At 34.3% G+C, this 20,009-nt stretch overlaps 1 protein-coding gene across 1 annotated transcript in view; it reads right to left on the reverse strand.

The window, feature by feature from the left end:
* LOC129230678 (RAB6A-GEF complex partner protein 2-like) overlaps positions 1-14,045 on the reverse strand; it is a 50,282-nt gene extending 36,237 nt beyond the window's left edge. Inside the window, exons 1-3 of the mRNA XM_054865097.1 lie at positions 13,894-14,045; positions 7,895-8,016; positions 7,337-7,482 (exon numbers count right to left, since the gene is read on the reverse strand). Coding sequence (XP_054721072.1) covers positions 7,337-7,482; positions 7,895-8,016 — 268 coding nt within the window. The 5' untranslated portion in view covers positions 13,894-14,045. The remainder of the gene's footprint in view (positions 1-7,336; positions 7,483-7,894; positions 8,017-13,893) is intronic.
* Positions 14,046-20,009: the final 5,964 nt, after the last annotated feature.

Genomic DNA, 20,009 nt, shown 5'->3' on the forward strand with positions numbered 1-20,009 from the left:
AATTTGCTAAGTACAGCAACATGCGGTACCTTATCGAAAGCTTTCTGAAAATCAATGTAAACAACATCTACAGACTTCTTATTGTCCAAAGCCATGGTAACTTTGTCATAGAAATGTAATAAATTAGTTGCACAAGATTTACCTTTCCTGGGTGGTCATTCCAAACTATTCTCGTTTCGAGTTCGAGATTTCCCGTCACGTGATCGATGTTGTCGAAAAAATCTCGCAACGTTGAATTCTGAACAGCTCGCAGCTGTCTCTCGAAGAGGCGCCGATTTTTTCGATTAGTTTGGTCGGCCAGGAGGTACACGTGACTTCTTCCAACCAATGTCCTTTCAGCGCAGCTAGTTTTGTTTTGTTTAATCCTTGCACGGAAAAGCGCGAACTTTGACGACTGGCACGCTAATGGCTACTCTTCAAAGAATACGTTTTACGTTACAAAGAATCACACCGAAATAATTTTAGATTTTCTTGAAGCAAACCCAGATGTTCTTAAAAATTAATTCTCCGAGAATTTTACAAAATAGTACACAAAGGAAAAATGGCCGAGTGCTCCAGTGCAAAAAGCTTAGTCGAAGGGCAAAAAGTAAGTCATATTTTTTGCATATTTCAATATTACAGTGTCTAAAACAAAAATCGAAGAGGTGAAAACAGCCAGTACATAAATATGATAAAAATTAACCATAAATTTTGTTGATTTACCCTATAACACGATCTATTTTTGTAAGAACGTCTTATATGAAATATATTTTTCCCAAGAAACTATAATCGAAATAATAATAATAATAACTTAAAAAAAATAATGATGCTAAAAAAAAAAAAATTTAACCCTCATAATTGCAGACGAAAAAATACAAATAGTTCGTAATCGTGGACTGAATATTATGTTGTTGCCGTGTCTAATGAAGTGCAGAGTGCGAAAGGTTTAGAGGCATTCAAAAGTCTTGATGAAAAAATCTGCTAATTCAAATTGAATAAAAAAAAACACTAAAATGCAGGGAGGGGGGTGTTAGGGCATGGCGCTGACTGCGCCATTGAAATTTTTAAAGGGGGTTGAGGGGTATTTTTTTATTTGGGGGGCTCTTGCTTTTGGAGGGGGGAGCTTCTGGATATTTGGGGGGAGGAGCATCCCTACAAAATGTAAAAGGTTTGTTGTGCTAATTGAGCATTTGGGGATGGGAGCATACATAACAGAATATATAATCTTCCATATTAGGATTAGTAATGTAAAAACCAACCCTCCCCCCGCTCCCAGTTGCAATTATAACAACAATCTCAGTTTCAAAGACATGTTCCAGATTTTTTTTCTCTTCTCCTTTAAAATTATAATTTAATAAGCATATACTAAATAAAAAGTATTACTTCTTCAATATTCCTGTTTTCAAATTCCAGTTTTTCTAGGTATTGTTTTCCAAAGATATCCTCAAAACAGTACTTTTCTAGTTTTCCTTTTTCAAAACAAGCAACTTGTACCTATGATTACAAAATTCCATCTTTATTTTCAAGACTAGCAAAAATACCCGGCGTTGCCTGGGTCAGTAATAATTATTAGAAAAAATCGTTACTTGCTTTTGTTTTCTGTTTTAAGTGAAAGAATTTAAAACACATCTTTTTGACGTGATTAAAAATCGAGTTTCTTCCTTACCCATAAAACTAAAATAGCAATAATTATAAAGAACAAAGTAGTATTGATTTAGAAACGAAAGCACTATATTTAAGCATATACAAATTAAAAAAACATGAAATTAATCTTAAACAGTTTCATCCGAAATGTTACAAAAATAAGTAATAAAATTTGGTGATTGTTTGAAATTGTGCAAAAAGGAAAATTAATGGAAGTTTTTGTGCTGTTTATGGATTTGCCTAATTTAGTTGCTGGATTATTTAACACAGTAAAAAAAGTCTTTTGAAAATTCTTTGATTGGCGATATTTTGTTTACATGGTGAAAGCTGAGAAACATTATGACGTAGTCTTCGGCTTCAAAAACAGCAACGTTGAAAAAACTGCCAAATGCATCAGCTACGGAAATCTTTCTGCAAAAATTTTGGCGATCTGCTGGTTGTTTGGATAATGAGTAAGTGTTCAATCAGCATAAATAATAATAAAAACCATTAATTACATTAAAGTTCCGTTTAAATGGAAAATCATCAGCCAAATCATGTATTAATTGTCAATCTTCTGCAAAAATCTTACTTCAAGATTTGACTTGAGAAAAGCCTTTAACAATCACGAAAAGCAAAGAAAATCAACAATACAACAATTGTCGCTATCGACAGGGAGTTGAGATGATACACTAAATACTGTATTGAGTTGTGGAAAGCCTTCGAACATGGATCTAAAAAGCTCATAACTCGTTTTTTATTCTACTTAGAAATTTCGAACAGGTGCCATCTTCAGCAGAAAAATCAGAGCTTTCGATGGACATATAATGTAAATATGTGCAAGTATTTTTTCATCCCAATATTAGAGAATTTATACAAAAGTTGTGTTTTATTGCCCCCCTAAGGGGGTTTTGCCACCCATAACGGGACGAAAACTACCCTATGTGTTATTCTGATGCATAAGCTATATTATTGTAAAGTTTCATCAAAATCCGTTCAGTAGTTTTTGCGTGAAAAAGTAACAAACATCCATACATCCATACATCCATACAGACAAACTTTCGCATATATTAAAAAAGATTAGATTAAAAAGTCAAAACAGTAATCTTGGTTACAAGAGCAGTTTAAAATAAATAAATACTCTGTTTCTGTAAATGTATATTGAAAAATATTTGTAAAAGGAATAAATTTTTCAATCATTATTTCTCTTCAGCTAATAAAGAACTTTAAAGTTCAACCCAAAGGAAAGATCCTAAATTGAAGAAGAAAAGAAAAAAGGAGCATTTTGAAGCATTCTCTGTTCCTTGAAATGCATCATATTATATAGCAGCCAAATTACAAATGCTCACAGTATAATTGAATTCAGTATTTGTATAATATTGCTAATTTTGATGTCGACGAAATGGAAAATCAAACTTTAGAAACAATTCCCCAGAAATTACCAGTATTTGTAGTTTTGTAATTAGTAAATCAATATCCAATTTCAATAAAGAAAAATAAATTTTCTTACAAATTGAATTCAATTGAAATTGAATATTGACAGTAGGTAATAAATAAAGAATTTAGGAAAAAAAAGGGGTGGAGGATTTTATATCAAAAAAAGACAAAAAAAAAAAAAAATTACCTACGTCAGTGGCATACCCAGCATGGGTGACACCCGGGGCGATAATTTGTGATGTCACCCCCCCCCCCTAAAATGCAAAAAAAGGGATTGTATATTCTGTGTAAGTTTGAAATTCATACAACTTTCAGAAACTAGTACTTTTGTGAAAAAACTAAATTTTAAATGGGATAATGTACAAAAGAAAAATAAAATTTATAAACGCTTTTTACATAAAATTTCCCCTAGACGCATTTGTGCAGGCCATCGAGCGGTCAAAAAAATAAGAGGGAGTAGGAAATTCCAAGCTCCTTAATTATTTCAAATGCATTTTATCTTGAAAATTTGGAGTGTCCCCGATTCCCCCCCCCCACTCTTACCTTAGTTCCTAAATGATGGGTTTGGTTACTGGAATCAATGGAAATTATCAACCTCAGCCTAATGCATTTTCATTCATAAACATTTTTTACATTGAAAAAGGAGCTCTTAATACATGTCTTCCGAAACACGTGTCTGCAATTTAATTCAGATGTTTGTGCATTATAATGTTGTTATTAGTTGAATTAAGCATTTTAAGCTTTGAAAACTTGTTGTAAAGCGAAAAATTTTGCATATATACCTGTTTTATGTTTGCAGTTATAACCCCCCCCCCCCCCCCCTGCACCATTTTTGGGGTTGGCCACATCCTAATTCGTTTTCCTCGTGCCAATACCTATCAGAAAAACCAACTGCCGTAATTTTATCACAAAAATTCCATGGACAACCACTTTTTCACCCCCCCCCCTCACTATGTTCAAGGTTCCTAACATTCTAATTTGTTTTCTGCTTGCCAATACATTTCAGAAAAACTAACTCCCGTTTTTGTGTCACAAAAGTTTAACGGAAAACCACTTGCCCCCAGCGCGGTTTTAACCCCCTTCCCTCCCCTTCACAATGTTCAAGGTTTGTAACATTCTAATTTGTTTTCTGCTTGCCAATACCTTTCAAAGAAACTAACTCCCATTTTTGTGTCACAAAAATTTAACGGAAAACCACTTGCTCCCCCCCCCCAGCGCAGTTTTAATCCCCCTCCCTCTCCTTCACTATGTTCAAGGTTCGTAACATTGTAATTTGTTTTCTGCTTGCCAATACCTTTCAGAAAAACTAACTCCCATTTTTGTGTCACAAAAATTTAACGGAAAACCACTTGCCCCCCCCCAGTGCAGTTTTATTCCCCCCCTTGCCCCCCTGCACCATCTCCAAGTTTGGCAACATCCAAATTCGTTTTCCTCGAGCCAATACCTTTCAGAAAGACAAACTCCCAAATTGTATCACAAAAATCGCTCAATCTCACCTACTTTAGGGCAGTCGAGATTTCGCTCCGCAAATAAGCGCCCGAAAAGTCACTTTTCCCCTTCTTTTGGCGATTGGAATTGCTACTTGCGAGAATTTCCTTTCGAGACCGCTTTTTCCCTATAGCGCCATCTAGTGAGGCGATCAGAACTAATCTCGCAAGGTGAATTTCGAGCTTGGAATAAGCACCCTGAAACCATACTGAAAACTAATCAATAGATTATTAGTCTCTAGAAAATTTACTATCTTAATTTTTATCAATGTTTCAAAAATTTTGCAAACCATCGACGTTAGACTCACAGGTCTATAATTTCCCGCATTCCCTTTAGACCCTTTCTTGAAGAGCGGTGTAATGTTAGCCAGGTTGCAGTCCTCTGGCACTGTCCCCGAGTTATAAGAAGCATTGAAAATATTTACGATTACATCTGTTAATTCCTCCGCACATCCAACTAAAATTTTTGGATAAATATTATCTGGTCTCGAAACCTTAGTCTCTTTATTTTTTTTCAAATGAAGTAAAACGTCATCCCTGGAAAATACAAAGTCCTCAAGCTGTACTATAGCTTGTGTCTTGTTGGTGTCAACTGTTGAGATACAGTTATCGTTAAAAACAAGCGAAAAAAAGTTATTAAGAACATTAGCAATATCACTATCGTTCTGAATTAAAATTCCGTGCTCATCAACCAGTGGCCCAATATGACTATTTCGAACTTTCCCCGAATTAGCGTATGCAAAAACCTTCTTGGGATTCCTGTTTATGTTATCTGCCAGTCTTTGCTTCAACTCTCTTTTCTGAATCCGTACCAAATACTTAAATTTATGCCTTGCCTTACAATATTGGAGTCTATCTGCACAGAGACCAGTTTCTCTAAACCTATGAAAAGCAGCTTGCTTGCAATTTAGAGCGTTTTTAGTTTCTCTGGAGAACCACATTGACCAAATTTTAGTGTTGACACCCTTTCTCCTAAAGGAAACATGATCCCCAACCTTTTCGCTAGCTTTCCCTTAAACTCTGCCCACTGAAGATTCACATAGCTATTGTCCAATCCAGAAGAAAAAACTGCTTTCAAACTCTGCCTAAGTGCCACAAAATCAGTATTTCTGAAATTGGGCACAAACCTAAAATTCTCTACTTTCTGCATATCAAATTTAACCCCAAACCTAATACTGTTGTGGTGACTATCTCCAATGTGTTCCCCTACACATAACCTCAGAACAGAACCTTCCATATCACAGAAAACTAGATCCAAAATCACGTCCTGTTGAGTACCCTGAGTTACAATTTGATCTAAAAAACAGTCACCAATTACTTTCAAAAATCCCTCTTCTCTGTTATTACTATGGTAAAAATTATTCCAATCAATTCCTGGAAAATTAAAATCTCCCATTATAATGACTGACCCCTTGCTTAAAATGTCACTAATAATACTAAACATCTGTTCATCTTGACCCTGGCTTAAGTTGGGTGGCCTATAAATGTTCCGTAAACGTAGTTTTTTGCCCTTGTTGCTCATCAACTCCAGCCAAATCATATCAATCTCATTAGGTTTATCATTAATTACCAATTCATTGCAAGTTAAAGTGTCTCTGACATAAAATAAAACCCCACCACCTCTTGTACCTACTCTATCTTATCTAAACAAACTATACCCAGCAATGGATAATAAATCATCATCACTTTCGGTAGTCCATGTCTCGGTAACTCCAATAATATCCAACAAGAGTATATAATATCCAATAATATCCGAAAAAGATTTCTCCCAAATTGAGAATCTCCCAAAAATTTCAGTTCGGGGCGCCCTCGGGATACAGTGTCAGCAAAATCAAATTTTGTTGAAGTAACTGCTGGAAAATTGAGAATACAGTGCAATTAGCTGTTGGCTAATTGATTATATCTATTACAAAGACATGCCTATGCAAACAATTTGTGTTTTTGACTTTTCCTTCTCCATTAAAAGGCGAAAATGTGAACATGTCAAGCTGCATATTATTTTACTTAAAGATTTTAAATCCAGAAACAATTGAAAAAGATTAAAAAATGCCGACTCTAACTGAAATTTCTCAGTGGGCGCTTATTGTGTCGGGAAAATAAGCAGTTGTAAATTAAGCAATCCGCATATAGTAAGCAGTTGAAAAAAATGATCCTGTCTGCCACACTTTTTAATCCACAAATACTTCTTCATTGTCCATCAGGATTGTCGAACTCATTGAGGAAAGAGGAAGTGTGCGATTCTTTCGAGTCAGTTTGAAATTTGTGAATGGCAAGTGTTACATTTTTTGCTATGAAAGTGCATGTTTGAAATTCTGTAATTTTTGATTGGCTGAATAAAATCTAACAAAAAATCATATCAAATTGAAGGAAATTTAAAGTTCTATAACTTTGTCATTGATAATTTTCATGAATACTGATCCTGAGAAGCACTAAGAGCAAATGTTTGACAAAAAGAGAGAATTTTTCCGAAAATCATCGATTTTTCATAACATATACCCGGGAAATTATTTGAAATTTGACAAATATGTGTGGAAACATTTTTGTAGGAAGTTTATTTAACTTGAATTTTTATTTTAAATGTATTTCTTTCACCGTTTCTGACATTTTCTTGAAAAACCCAAAATTTTCTTCTCCCTCCCTCCCACCTTTAGCTCATCCCTTAGGGGTGGGGACTTTTAGTATGTTTACTTATTTACTACCCCTAACAATATTCTAAAGTCAAAAATTATTGCATATTTCATGCACGCTACACCTCTCTTTTCAGTACTCATTGACTGGACTATGCCTTTAAATCGTTTAAAATACATTACCTCTGCAAGGAATGAATGATGTTTCTTGAGATGCAGTTGCCAGTTCTTCTTGAGATGCTGAGCTGGGAAACTTGACCAAAGCATCATCAACAGTGCACTGGCAATGAATTTGAGCACTGGCCCAAGCAAGTACCTCTTCCAGATCACTACCAATAAATAAGGAAACAGTATCAGCTTCAAAATTAAAACTTAGCAACTAAATTATATAAAATGAAGATATTCCTTCAACAAATAAGCTACAATTTTGAATCCTTGAACAAGATGTGCATTGTATCGAACTCTGATTTCGGGATCCTGAAATCCAGAAAGCCTAAAACCGTTTTTTTTTAAAGACCTTTAAAAAACAAATCTGCCTCAAATTACTTTCAGATTCAAATGAATAACTTACTAAACTTTAAAGGACAGTATCACAACACAAAAATATCATTTAACTAGACATTTTTGCAAATTTTAACTTAAAACATAAAGCAAATAAAGTGTGCCAATAACTCAAACTGAAAAATATGGTAAATAATGAAGCATTTTTTTCTTTTAAGATACCAAGAAAAAAATATTTACCTGTTGGACTGACTTTGTTTTTGAGAATATGTAAAAGGATTACGAAATGTCACAAGGCATTCTACAACTTCTCCAGCCAAGAAAACAGAACCATACGGCAACCGCGCATGGACTTCTATCATCTAAATTTGGAAAAAGGAGCACAGATTAAGATTTATGTAGATTTTTTCAAGACAGGAAATGAATTGTTACATTATTAAAAATTATATTAATTTGTAATGAGAAAGTTATTTAACACGCAAAATGTTTTTTGATACAAATATATATTATATATAGCAATATAAACAGCAATATAAGCATCAAGCCACTCAAAACAAGTTTCCTTATCAAACTTAAATGAATTGCGTTTTCTATTTCATGAACTTTATAAACTGATATTGAATTTACAAATTCATGAGAGTACCTTCAGTTGAATTGATACCATGAACAATATTATTCGCAACTCCAAACTATACTATAGGTGGTGCTGCAGCCAGTCTAATGGCAGATGAAAAAGGTAAAACAAACAAATGCTGTAACTTATAACTTGCATCTACGCTTAGTGAATGGCAGTAATTTTACATTGTGTTTTTGGGAAGCTTTCTTTTCTATTCTTCTGAAATTACATTACACTACAAACTGTCTAAGCCTGTAATTTACCCCAGAGAAAACACGTGGAATGGAATGTTTTACCTTTTTCTTCATTATTGTTAACAACCGCAAGGTAGCATATTCGAGCTCTGGAGTTGCGAATAGGTATAACAAATTTAATACTAACAGGAATTGATGTAGTAAAGCCTCAAAAAATTTCCTTCGATCCAGTCTTCTGTGAAAAATGCAGCCTATCAGCGTCTTCAATTTTAATAAATTCAGCATCAAAATCATGTCCTACAGAATTTTTTTTTTATTGGCTTGAGAATTTACTAAATATTTCCTATTAAACCTGGAACCATATCCATAATCTAAAACTACAATCATCCACTTACAAATCCATCAGTTTTTAATTTTGGAAGATGTCATTATTATAATACAGTAGAGAAACAATTGATCTGGAATTCTCGGAACAATGGCTATCCTAGGTATCTGAATTTTCTGGTCCTCTGGATCGCTAAAAAATGCTGCTTAAAATGCTGGTGAAAGAAATAGTGTTACAGGGTGGCGACAGGAACTGTGAAAAAAAGTTCCCTGACTTTTCCCTGATTAAGTTCACCAAATTTCCCTGATTTACGTTACCAATGATAATGGTTTTCTTTCTTTACTCTACTTGAAATCCATTGTATGTTTGTATAAAATGCAGTATTTTAAACGTTTTAAGTTGTTGAATTAAAGATCTATTTTTAAAAGATGCTACTTTTTTAATAAAATTCTTTAAAAAAAAACATATTAAGTCAAATTTTTTTGGGGGAAAAACCTACAAAATAGTATATTAAATTTTTCTATATGGAAAGAATATAAAAAATTAAAATAAAAAAAAACTTTACTTCCAGAAACCACTTAGCATAAGAATTTTAAGAATAGAAGTAATGTAGTTATTCTTATATAACTAACTGACATATTTATGCAAAAAAGATGAAACCATTTGACATCCATTCATAGGGAGCTTTTCTCTAATCAAGAACATAGGTTTTAATGAATGAATACAGCATTTGAACAATAAAAAAAAAAAAATAAAGATATTTACTTAAGTACACAAGTTAACTCTATTTCAAATGATTTCAGTATGTAGCAAAAAAAATCTTAGATTGCTTTTGTAACAAACAACTTTGAAATGATAGAAAAAAAAAAGAAAAAAAGCAATTAGGTAATTTCAAAACATATAAAAGAAGAATACAACTAGGTTATAAAATAAAAGTATCATTTAAGACTGAAGAAAAGAAAACCTTTATGATCTGTGGTGACTGCAAATAGTATAACGGCAAAAAAAAAGAGTTTTTTTAATTGAAAGTTTATTTTAACAATTAAATTAAAAACACGAAGCAATAACTTTTAAGCTTTTGTAGTATTAATTCAAAAACCAAAGATTTCTTCTTGAAATTGCGATTACAGTATGCTAATTACTTCGAGACAATGGAATAAAGGCAAAGGAACTAAGGCATTAATGAAGGCTTCCTCTTTGCCTGTAGGGTTGTTTATTTTACGTAGCATTGAAAGCGTGAAAGGAAATTTCAAGCTAGGTAAAATAAACAACCTAACAGACACAGAAGCAATCTTAGGAAGTTCATCCTGTGGTTAATAAGTAAGATTCAATATTTTGACGTTGAGGAAAAAAGATGCGCAAATATGCGGCAGTGTATAATTGCACCTCATTAATTTTACTCTTTTTTTTTTGAACAGATAATTGGTGGAAAATGCATAGGGAATTAGAGAACTTAATTTTGTAAAGCAAAAAAAAAAATTTTTCTTGATAAAATCAATTTTCCCTGATTTTTTGTTATTTTTTCAAAATTCCCTGATATTTCCCTGACTTTTCCCTGATTAATAAAGTTCCCTGATTTTTCCCTGATCTCCCTGATTTCCCTGATCTGTCGCCACCCTGTGTTATTATTTCAATTTTATTTGACAAAAAAAAAAAATACAAATGTAATGAACAGCAACTGGCGCTGGGCCCAGTTAGGCTGGTCTTAGTTTATAATGAAGCGTGCATAAAACATGCATGTATATATTAATTACCATGCTGTTTTATGCTTTTGTTTGTAGAAAAAAATAGTTACTGTTTGGACACACTGAAAGTTATTCGGATAATTTCTTGGATATATCGAATAATCTTGAAAAACTACAACAATTAAGCTAAGTTTTGTAGTTTATGTTGTTACTGACACTTCAATCTTCTATTATTTAGCTATATTATTTTTAACTCATGGTTTATTTTAAGGATATGAAGCAAAAATCTTTATTTTGTTGTTTGGGCCACAATGAGACAAATTTTTTGGGTCACAATGAGACGTCTCATTGTGGCCCAAGTTGCAGTAATCAAGTGTAAAATATTTATCTTTTTTCTTGTTTTAGTTTACAAAAAAGAAATTCAACAATAAAAAATAGGCTTGGTTTAAAATTATTTATATTTTAACTAATTATTACAAGTGACTCAGGACCTTAGAGAAGGGTTGTCTTAGCTCAATTCCCTTAGAGTGGAAAAAGCTCAAGCCGGCGTACTTTCTATCAATGTATATGTCATTCTAAATACAATGCCTGAAGAGTTTTAACTCCTCTAAAAACAAATTCATTTATATAGATAACAATATTTATCCAAGATATCCTGGGAAAACTGCCTCAGCCAGATATCCCTTCAGTTGGGAAAGTGCTTATAAGGCAAATTTCCAGGATGTATTAATACTGTTGAAAAACACTAAAATTTAACCTTTGATCATTTTTTGTTTCAATACTTTACTGAATTGTTTAAATGCAGGACTAAAATGTTGAAATGCCGTTGCAAAATGCTTTTTAATAACTCTGTACCGAATTAAGTTTCTTTAACACTAGAAAGACGGAAGCGGTCATTTTGACCGCAAACGATTTTCAAATGCTCATATTTGCTGCGTTTAATTTTCAAACTCTTTTTCCTTCATTGACTTTTCCTAACTATTTATTAAGATTTTACAACAGTAATTGTTTTCCTTTTAGGATTATTATTATAGTCGCTATAAATGTTTATACCTAGAAAGACTGACTACGGTCATTTTGACCGCTAACTGAACCTTTCTTTATGCATCCGTTTTCTTCTTTTTTCGCTTATCAGTTGTGTGTACTATGGACTATTGTTAGTTGTCAGGGTGAGTAATGTTCTTTTGAGCTTGAGTAGTACCTGTTGGTCAGGTTTAATTCTTTGAACTGTTAGGAAAATGCGAAACACCTGCTGGTTGCATGGTTTCAGTTTTCTGCTATCTGCACATGGGGCAAAGTTGGGAAAGGTAAATTTGAAAAGCATGTGACTGGACGCGTGAAATTACTTTGGGTCTAAAAAAAAGGAAATATAAACAGGTAAATTACAAAAATGTTTGCTGGAATTGTTTTGTGCACCAAAACATGTGCTTTGCTTGAAGCATTGACGTTTATTTTCTTCGGTGATGATGAAGTGCTCAGTCACATAATTATCTTCATGATGTTGAGATGAACCGTTGACAAGCAAAATTTATAGGAACATTAACTCCTGAAACTGTTGCAGATTTATATCTAAAACAGATTATGGTTTGAATGAACAGTCTGACTTATCTGAAGAGAAATATATTACTAGCGATGAGAATAGTTTGCTTTCATGAGATTATTGCGAATATTTTTCGGAGCCTAGATTTGCAGAAAAGGATTGTTCTTCTGAGTTAGAATGAAAAGAAACCTCGCTAATAAAAACTGATGCTCAAAATTTAAAAAGTAGTGAAAGAAAGAGTGAAAAGGGTCCGACGCCGAAAAAAAAAGGAGAAAATTTCAAAAACAGAACTCCTATTTCTTCAGTTTCCGCCAAGTCATCCCCACTGATCAATTTTGCTGCATATAAATAAGTAAGTACCTCAGGAAAAAGATTAAAATAGTGCAAAATTAAATTATGCGGAACTAAAACTACGAGCATTTGTTCTAACTTCCAAACAAAAAACTGTTAATGACTAATATACAGGTGACGTGATAACATAAGTATTTCGAAATACTGTAAAAGATAGTAATGTACGGTATCTTGCGATATTAATATATTTTTTAAATCAAACACATGCATGGTTGATTATAGTACTTGTTAGTTATTACATGCTAAGAAAATTTCCTCTTTTTTGTACAAATTTCCTCTTTCTCAATGCCAATTGTGTAAAGCATGTGTATTTCACTTGATCGAACGTAAAATAAAAAAAAGTTATCTGAGACTTATTTGCAGACTATATTAGGATTAAATTGTTAAATTAAACTTTGATATTATGAAACAAATCTTTTCTATGGCTGAAAATCCCAAAAGGAGGAAATTTCTATTATTTTAAGTATGGCAGTCAAAGTGACCGCTGCTCGTCTTTCTAGGTATACGCAAAACGCCGTCTTTCTAGTGTTAATAAACTAGCTAAAGGTACTTATTTTGCAAAATTTAGGTAAAAATACAGTGATTATTTAGCTGTTTCATTGTGGCCCTACTTAATGTCTCATAGTGGCCCATAACAGGGCCACAATGAGACACTTTTCATTGAATTTATAAAGCCTCATAACTTTTTCCCCCCTTACATTTAATTTGATGCAATATAGTATAATTTGATGCCTTTAATATAATCAAAACATTTTTCTGTGCTTTAGAACACACCAATATACGAAAAAAGTTTTTTGTCTCATTGTGGTGCACCCTCCCCTATTCCTTTAGTGGTCTCTTTAGCAGGGTAGTGGAACCTTGGAACAGCTTACCGGAAGAGGTGGTAATGAGCAAAGGAGTAGACAGTTTTAAGAGGGCCATTGATCTTCACTGGGGATTGTAAATTGACTAGGACCAGTCTAGCTGGGCCCAGAGCCTGTTGCTGGTCGTCACTTTTGTATTTGTATTTTGATTTGGTATGGGCTACTTGGTAAGGTTTCAGCCAGTTATTCAGTTATTATTATATACATGAAGAATCTCGGCAGAATATATCTGTTTTAGTTCTTTTTTTCTGGTCAAAAAAAGAAAAACTTCTCTGTTTCCTGGACAATATATCCTTAAATCTCTCTCCTCTCCTTAGCTATGTTCCTGCCATTCTGATCATTGGAAACCGGCAGAAGATTTTAGAGACTGCTTTTCGAAACTATCCTGTACCAAAGACTCAAAGAATAAGCAAAAACTGATATCAGGAAAATGTAAAACGCTTGAATTTTACAAAGAAAAAAAAAAGAAAGAAATAGGAAAGAAAATTATAGGAAGATTTGTTTTCAATTTTCAACGAAAATTTTAAATCACTCACGAGTCACAACATTAATTTTCTTTCACCTTTCTCTAAGTCGTTCATACTTGAACTCCCCAGAGTTGCGGAAGAAAGTGGTCTCTTTAAATTGTTAAATACCTGAAACCTAATATTTAATACAAAACTTACTTTTTAAACCTATTATTGATTATTGCAACTAGTTTCTAAAGAACACATAAGTAATCCATAACTTTCTTGAATAACTTCTAAGATTCTTCCTTTCTTTTTATTTGTCAAGAATAATGACTATTTGTTGCTTCGATTCTAAAGAAAAGAGAGAAATTAATTTTTATGTTGAAAAGATGCCGATTTAAAAATATTGTTTACAATTCCGATTTGACGTTTCCATATTCCACTCTGCCGTACCGAAATGTCTATCGAACCGTCGAACTCCAGCCAAAGTTGCCAAAAGTAGCCAGAATCAAATATTCATAGCATATTTTCTGCTTTAATTTTAACATTTATTACTTTAATTTTGCTAATTTTTAACTCTCCTGTCAGGGAGGGGTCAACAGGGAAAGAGGAAAAGTATAGATTATAAGATTTTTTTTTTTTTTTTTTGAGGGGTTTTGTTTTTTGGATAGAAAAGAATTTTAGTAGTGCTACTTTGCTCTTGTAAAATGAGAAACCTTGTAGAATTTTCGATAATTTTTCGAATCTTGCAATCTTTATAGTTAATGCTTTTAATTCTGTTATCAGTTAAATTCGATCAAAAGTAGCCAAACTAACGAACTTTAGCCAAATAACACAACCAAAAACAAAAATTTTCGTTCTGAGTTCTGAACTCTGAACGCCGGATCAATTGACAAAACGGTAATCCTTATTGGTGCTTAAGGCTGCGCCTATTGACACGGAAAGCCCGTGGCAGTAAGTAACCAAAATAAGCTATTGTCACGGGCGACGGAAGTGTGAAGGTTACTATAATTGGCAATTTATCGCTTTTTCCTTTGCCGTTCGTTTTTCGTAGGCAACGTTCCGCGTGTTGCATTGCTGTACGTATTAATTCTGACGCGATGTGCGGGGGTCGTCTATGTAATAAAATTGTGTTGTTTTTTATATTCTTAAATACATTTTATCCATTATTTTTCACATTTTTTTCTCGTAATTGTTTTTCAAATTGTTTGAGGATATTTTACAAATTATGATTGGGGGCTGGGTGTTCATTAAAATTGTTATTTTCACTGCATTTTTTTACTTCTTATTTTCTATCTCGGAAAGTGTACGTTATAATAATGTACACATTCCGAGTTATGCATTGCCGAGTAATGCATATAATATGCATTTTTTTTTATCCAGTTTTACTTCGTAGTTAAATTGCAGTTCATATACGATTTGAGGTGAGCAAGAGGATAAGAGGATTGCTTTTAAAGATTGAAATTCATGTTGCTGGGGCAGGTCAGGTGCGTGCACGGGAGGAGGGGGGGGGATGCCTGTTGGTCTCGGTTCGAGCCTGAAGAGGGCCCGATATTGTCAATATGAGGGGTGAAATTCTTTCGAGGAACGTAGGGGCAAAGAGAGGGGCCCGTATAAGTCATTTGAAATAGGCCCTAAAATTTCTGTGCACGCCCTGTGCACTGAATATTAAAAGATTTTTATGCCGACAAATACATTTTGTACATTACATCACACTTATTTTTTATTAAGTGTTTTTTTTTTTTAATGATTTGAAGATTTTATGATTTGAAGATTATTTTTATTTATGATTTGAAGTGCTAGTAAAGGGAAGATAGTTTTAATGCCTTGCAGAAGGCCCGGCAATTAGAAGGTTCATTAGGGACCATTGCCCCTCCGTCTATTCATAAAATTAATGTATTTTTACACACATGGTCGCTTTTTTTTTTTTTTTCGATATAGTTTGCGTTGAGTACTAACCTCCTAGATAAATTAGAATGACAGATACTAATACTGTCTTCTTTTGTTTAAAAAGTGTCAATAGAATGCTTATTTTCGTGAAAGTTTTCTGTTTTAATATTAAACCGCCATTTTATCATTTTAAGGGAATTCGCATTTTTGTTTTCTTCATCACAATCAGAGAGAAGGAGATTTGTTATTAAATAAATAAATAAATAAATAAATAAATAAACATCGTTGTCATTCTAAAAAGTTAAGGTTTTAATTAATTTCATTCACTATGTTGAAATGTTTTGAATGATATTTATGCTCGAACTTTATTTACGACATTGGCTGTGCTAGTGCCTAGGGAGACAAAGGACTCCTCTTAAGGGCGCCCATGCACATAGCTATACTGCCGTGCTAAACGCAAAAGTTGTATGTATCTGCCGCCGAGTCCAAAACGAGAAATTGCCGTTTAAAGTTTTGCGCTTCCATGTATTTCATTTAAATCTAACTTTTTCTTTAAAAAAAAAAATATTTTCCATTTTCATATTACCATAAAACATTTTAGATAGGTGAAATATGTGACAAAGGAAAAAAAGGTGACCGTAACTCAATTTTGATAAAAAGTGCAGATACGACCTTTATGCTTAGCACTGCAGTATTTAAGTAAAAATTATGGCAAATGTTTAATCTATGTTTAAAAATAATTACTTTATGGAACTGAGAGTGCATATGAGACAGTGAGAAGCAAAGGGATGAGGTGGCAAAATTAAAAATTTGGGAGATAACCAGTAGGAGAACCTATCCTCTTACCTATCCCCTCTGTCTTGGGGCAAGAGATAGTACTAGTAGCCCTAGTAGGTGTTGTTATACCAGGGTTCAAAAAAACCTCCCCCCCCCAAAAAAAAAAATCACTAGCGCAGAGTGCGCCATAATCCCCCCCCCCTCCTCTCCGTAAGTGGACACCCCTGGTTATACAGCATGATTTAGAAAAATAATTCAATGAAAGCCTACCAAGGATTATCTTTAAACGCATTTTACTCAAAACTGGAAGATATCCACTTACATCACTTTGCTTCTCACTGCCTCACATGTGATTCTAAGTACGGGGGTGGGGGGTGTAAGAATTATATATACGAAAACGCGTTTCAATTTTGTAAAGTTGGCAGGTGCAGAAATCTATAGATTCAAATTATTTAAGTGTTTGGGGCAGAGCCCGATCATTCTGATATTGGACATGGGGCTCATTTGTATTACAGGGCCCCCCCTAGGACTCGACTAAGATTTTTGAAGACACTGGGCATGAAATTCATTTTGTCCCCCCCCCCCCCTACATTTCGGCTTGTTCTGAATGTATAAAATATTTCGATACTTGCGTATTAACACAACCATGCTAAATTTATTGGTAACCTTATATCACAACGTTTAAAAAGTAGAAGAGATATTACGATAATTATATGAAATGTGTGGGGTTAAACTTTGCCAGTTTACCGTCAATATCGAAGGTATTTATGATATAACTTTTAATGGTAAATACAGACTCCACTTGGAGTGTCTTAGAGATTTGCAAAGAGATCTATTTTTTAAGGGGAATTTATATCAACAAATAAAGATATTTTTTCCTTGTCTTCGCTTTTGCAAAAATATCAATGACATCATTGTACTCTAGATTCTGAGCGAAATCATTATTTATTTTTAATTAGCAATAGCATGATAAATTAAGGAGATTTTGGGCCTCCTGAAATCTAAGAGCAGGGGCCTGTGCCCCGCGGTAATCAGGCTTTAGTTTGGGATGTCATTGAAAGTTTTTAGGGTCGTTTGATTTTGCATTTTGGTATTGGTTTCGTTTTGAGTAGTCTCGCTCTGGGGGGGGGGGGGGACAACAACAAGGCGCCGAGAGCCAAAGCGAGCCCCTTGTCAGTTAGGGCACCGGGCCCTGTCAAGGGGCTGGTAGAGTTTCCCACTAGGCTGACATGGACTCGCGTCCTCCTTGTTTGAGGATGAGCAATCTTACATATATGTTTAAACTAGGGCAGTGACGCACATTATTTCTGGAATTGTTTTTGAATTAATTTCTGTATTACTTCATTAAATGAGAGTGCGTAGTGCAATTTTTAGTGAGAGGGAAATGTTTTAACCCCTTATAAATTTGCATCATATAATGTGGGAGATGGACAGTCGTGAATGTCTGCTCGGTAAAAACTTTGGACTCGTGAGTAGTACATGCAGGTTTTGGTGCGGCGTTCCTCCCCCTCCCTTCCAACCCACCTTCCTCCGCCAGCCGTCTGGAGGAGGGAGGTGGGTTGGAAGGGAGGGGGAGGAACGCCGCATCTAAACCTGCATAATTTTAAAACTCCGTAATCTTGTATAAGGGGTAATTTTTATTGTTTTGTATTTGTGCGGGATGGTAAATTTAAATGACATTATCCCTCCGATTAGAGGTAGAATTGATTACTCATGTATATTGTTTCATTAATCGGTAATATAAATGATCTCCGTAATAAGACTGTCTTACTTGGCTATGATTCTCTAAGAAGCGTTAAGACGAGGGGAAGCGTTATTCCCTCCTCACGCATACGGTCTTTGTAGTTTACTGTATTGTTGTTGTTCCCTCATCTACGGGGATACGTGAACGGGGGACTGTCTTGAGGGGGGTTTCTTCGGGGGGAGGGGACAGCGCAACCACTCATTCGTCATTTTGGATAAATGCAATTCAAAAATCTATTTTTTTTTCAAAGCAATCGAGGTATCTAATTTGTCTACTTTAACCAGTCGACTACGCAAGCTTGATTCAATACCATATAGGTTGGTAATATACATGATAATTGTTTCTCGTCAAAAATTCGTTTCATTATAAAAACAAATAACAAAAAAAAATCATACACAAAAAATATTTCATGTCCGTACACGTCTATTCATATCTGAAGGGGATCTGGACAAAACTATCCCTCCTCCCCTCCTACTTCGTTCTCTCCTTTTTCCTTCTTGTTACATTTTTTTTTTCATACGCTACCTTAGCGGATGGATACAGTCACTGCTCCATTCAGAGGCTACGAAAATGACGTCATGGTTATTCTAACCAATGCGATAACATTTTCAGAAAAATAGTTCTAAGCACGTCAAAACATTCTACGAGAGAGAGAGAGAGAGAGAGAGAGAGAGTCAAGTCTCTTCATTCACTGCTCCGTCTGTTCCACTGCTGAGTTCCACTTCGCATATCCGTAGTTGTAGCTAGAAAAATGTCTATACCTAAGAGACGTCTTATGGATAATATCGTTTTTAAAAAGGTACGTTTTCTTTTTATTTCTCTTTCAATGTTTCCCTTCTCCTCTTTTGTTTGAAGTTGTTGTTGTTGTTGCTGTATATGCAATCATTAAAGTTGTTTGCAGAAACTAAGTATTTCTTTTTATATTTTTTAGAAAGTATGCAAAGATGCTCCAAAGAATAAAGAGATGGATAAGGATGCTACCTTAGATGAAATAAAGGAGACAGACCTCAGAGGGAAGAGAAATACTACTCATCTGCCTTCTACTCCTCCTCCTCCTCCTCCACATCTTCTCCCTAATCCGAAGAATAAAACAGAGCCTGGAATAACCATGAGTTCCTTACCTTCGAATATGATTCACCTTGGACGCGAAAATTTTGCGACAATTTCTTGCTTCTTGGGACATTCACGTGTGCATATTCGCAGGTATTACACAGACGACCAAGGATTTCTGCAACCTACTAAAGATGGAGTTTCCCTGTCACCAAAAGTGTGGAGAGCTTACACCCAAAAATGCTTCAGTGGCACCGACACTGAATGCATTATAGAGCAAGACCTTTTAGTGTCCAAGCATTTAGTGGATGGTGAACAATTCATTTCCTTTCAACGTTTGTTCAAAAGAAAGGATTTGAGTTTCTGCCTAGTAACAGAACACGTTGTGCTAAATATGGAGGAAGTGAAGGAACTTGACTCTAATGCAGAGAAACTTCATGTAATGTTGAAAGATAGTCTTCTTGCATACTCTTTGCTTTATTTTATACAAAAGCAAGTTCCAGATCATTCCGTCGAGCTCACTGCTCGATCCATGGGTGATCCCGAAAACCCGGAAGGTATGCGTGAACTTATGTCTTCACTAAGTATGTGTCTCGTGAAATTATTTCGTGCACATGTACCTGAACTACTGAACTGCTTCGGTTGTCAAGTTGGATATGAAAATCAATTAGGTCATGAGTGTTTAACATATTCTGATCTTGACAAATTTCAAATGTATTTTGAACTTTTCTTTTATGTGATGGACTGGGGTGAATTAGCCAAGAATTTTGTTAAAGATAATGTTAACAATGTCAACTTTAAGAGACTAGTTTTTATTGATGATTTTTTTGAAATCATAGATGTTAGTGAAATATTTAAGAAATCAGAGTAT

Source organism: Uloborus diversus, chromosome 1 (genome assembly GCF_026930045.1).
Source record: "Uloborus diversus isolate 005 chromosome 1, Udiv.v.3.1, whole genome shotgun sequence".
Taxonomy (NCBI): Eukaryota; Metazoa; Arthropoda; class Arachnida; order Araneae; family Uloboridae; genus Uloborus; species Uloborus diversus.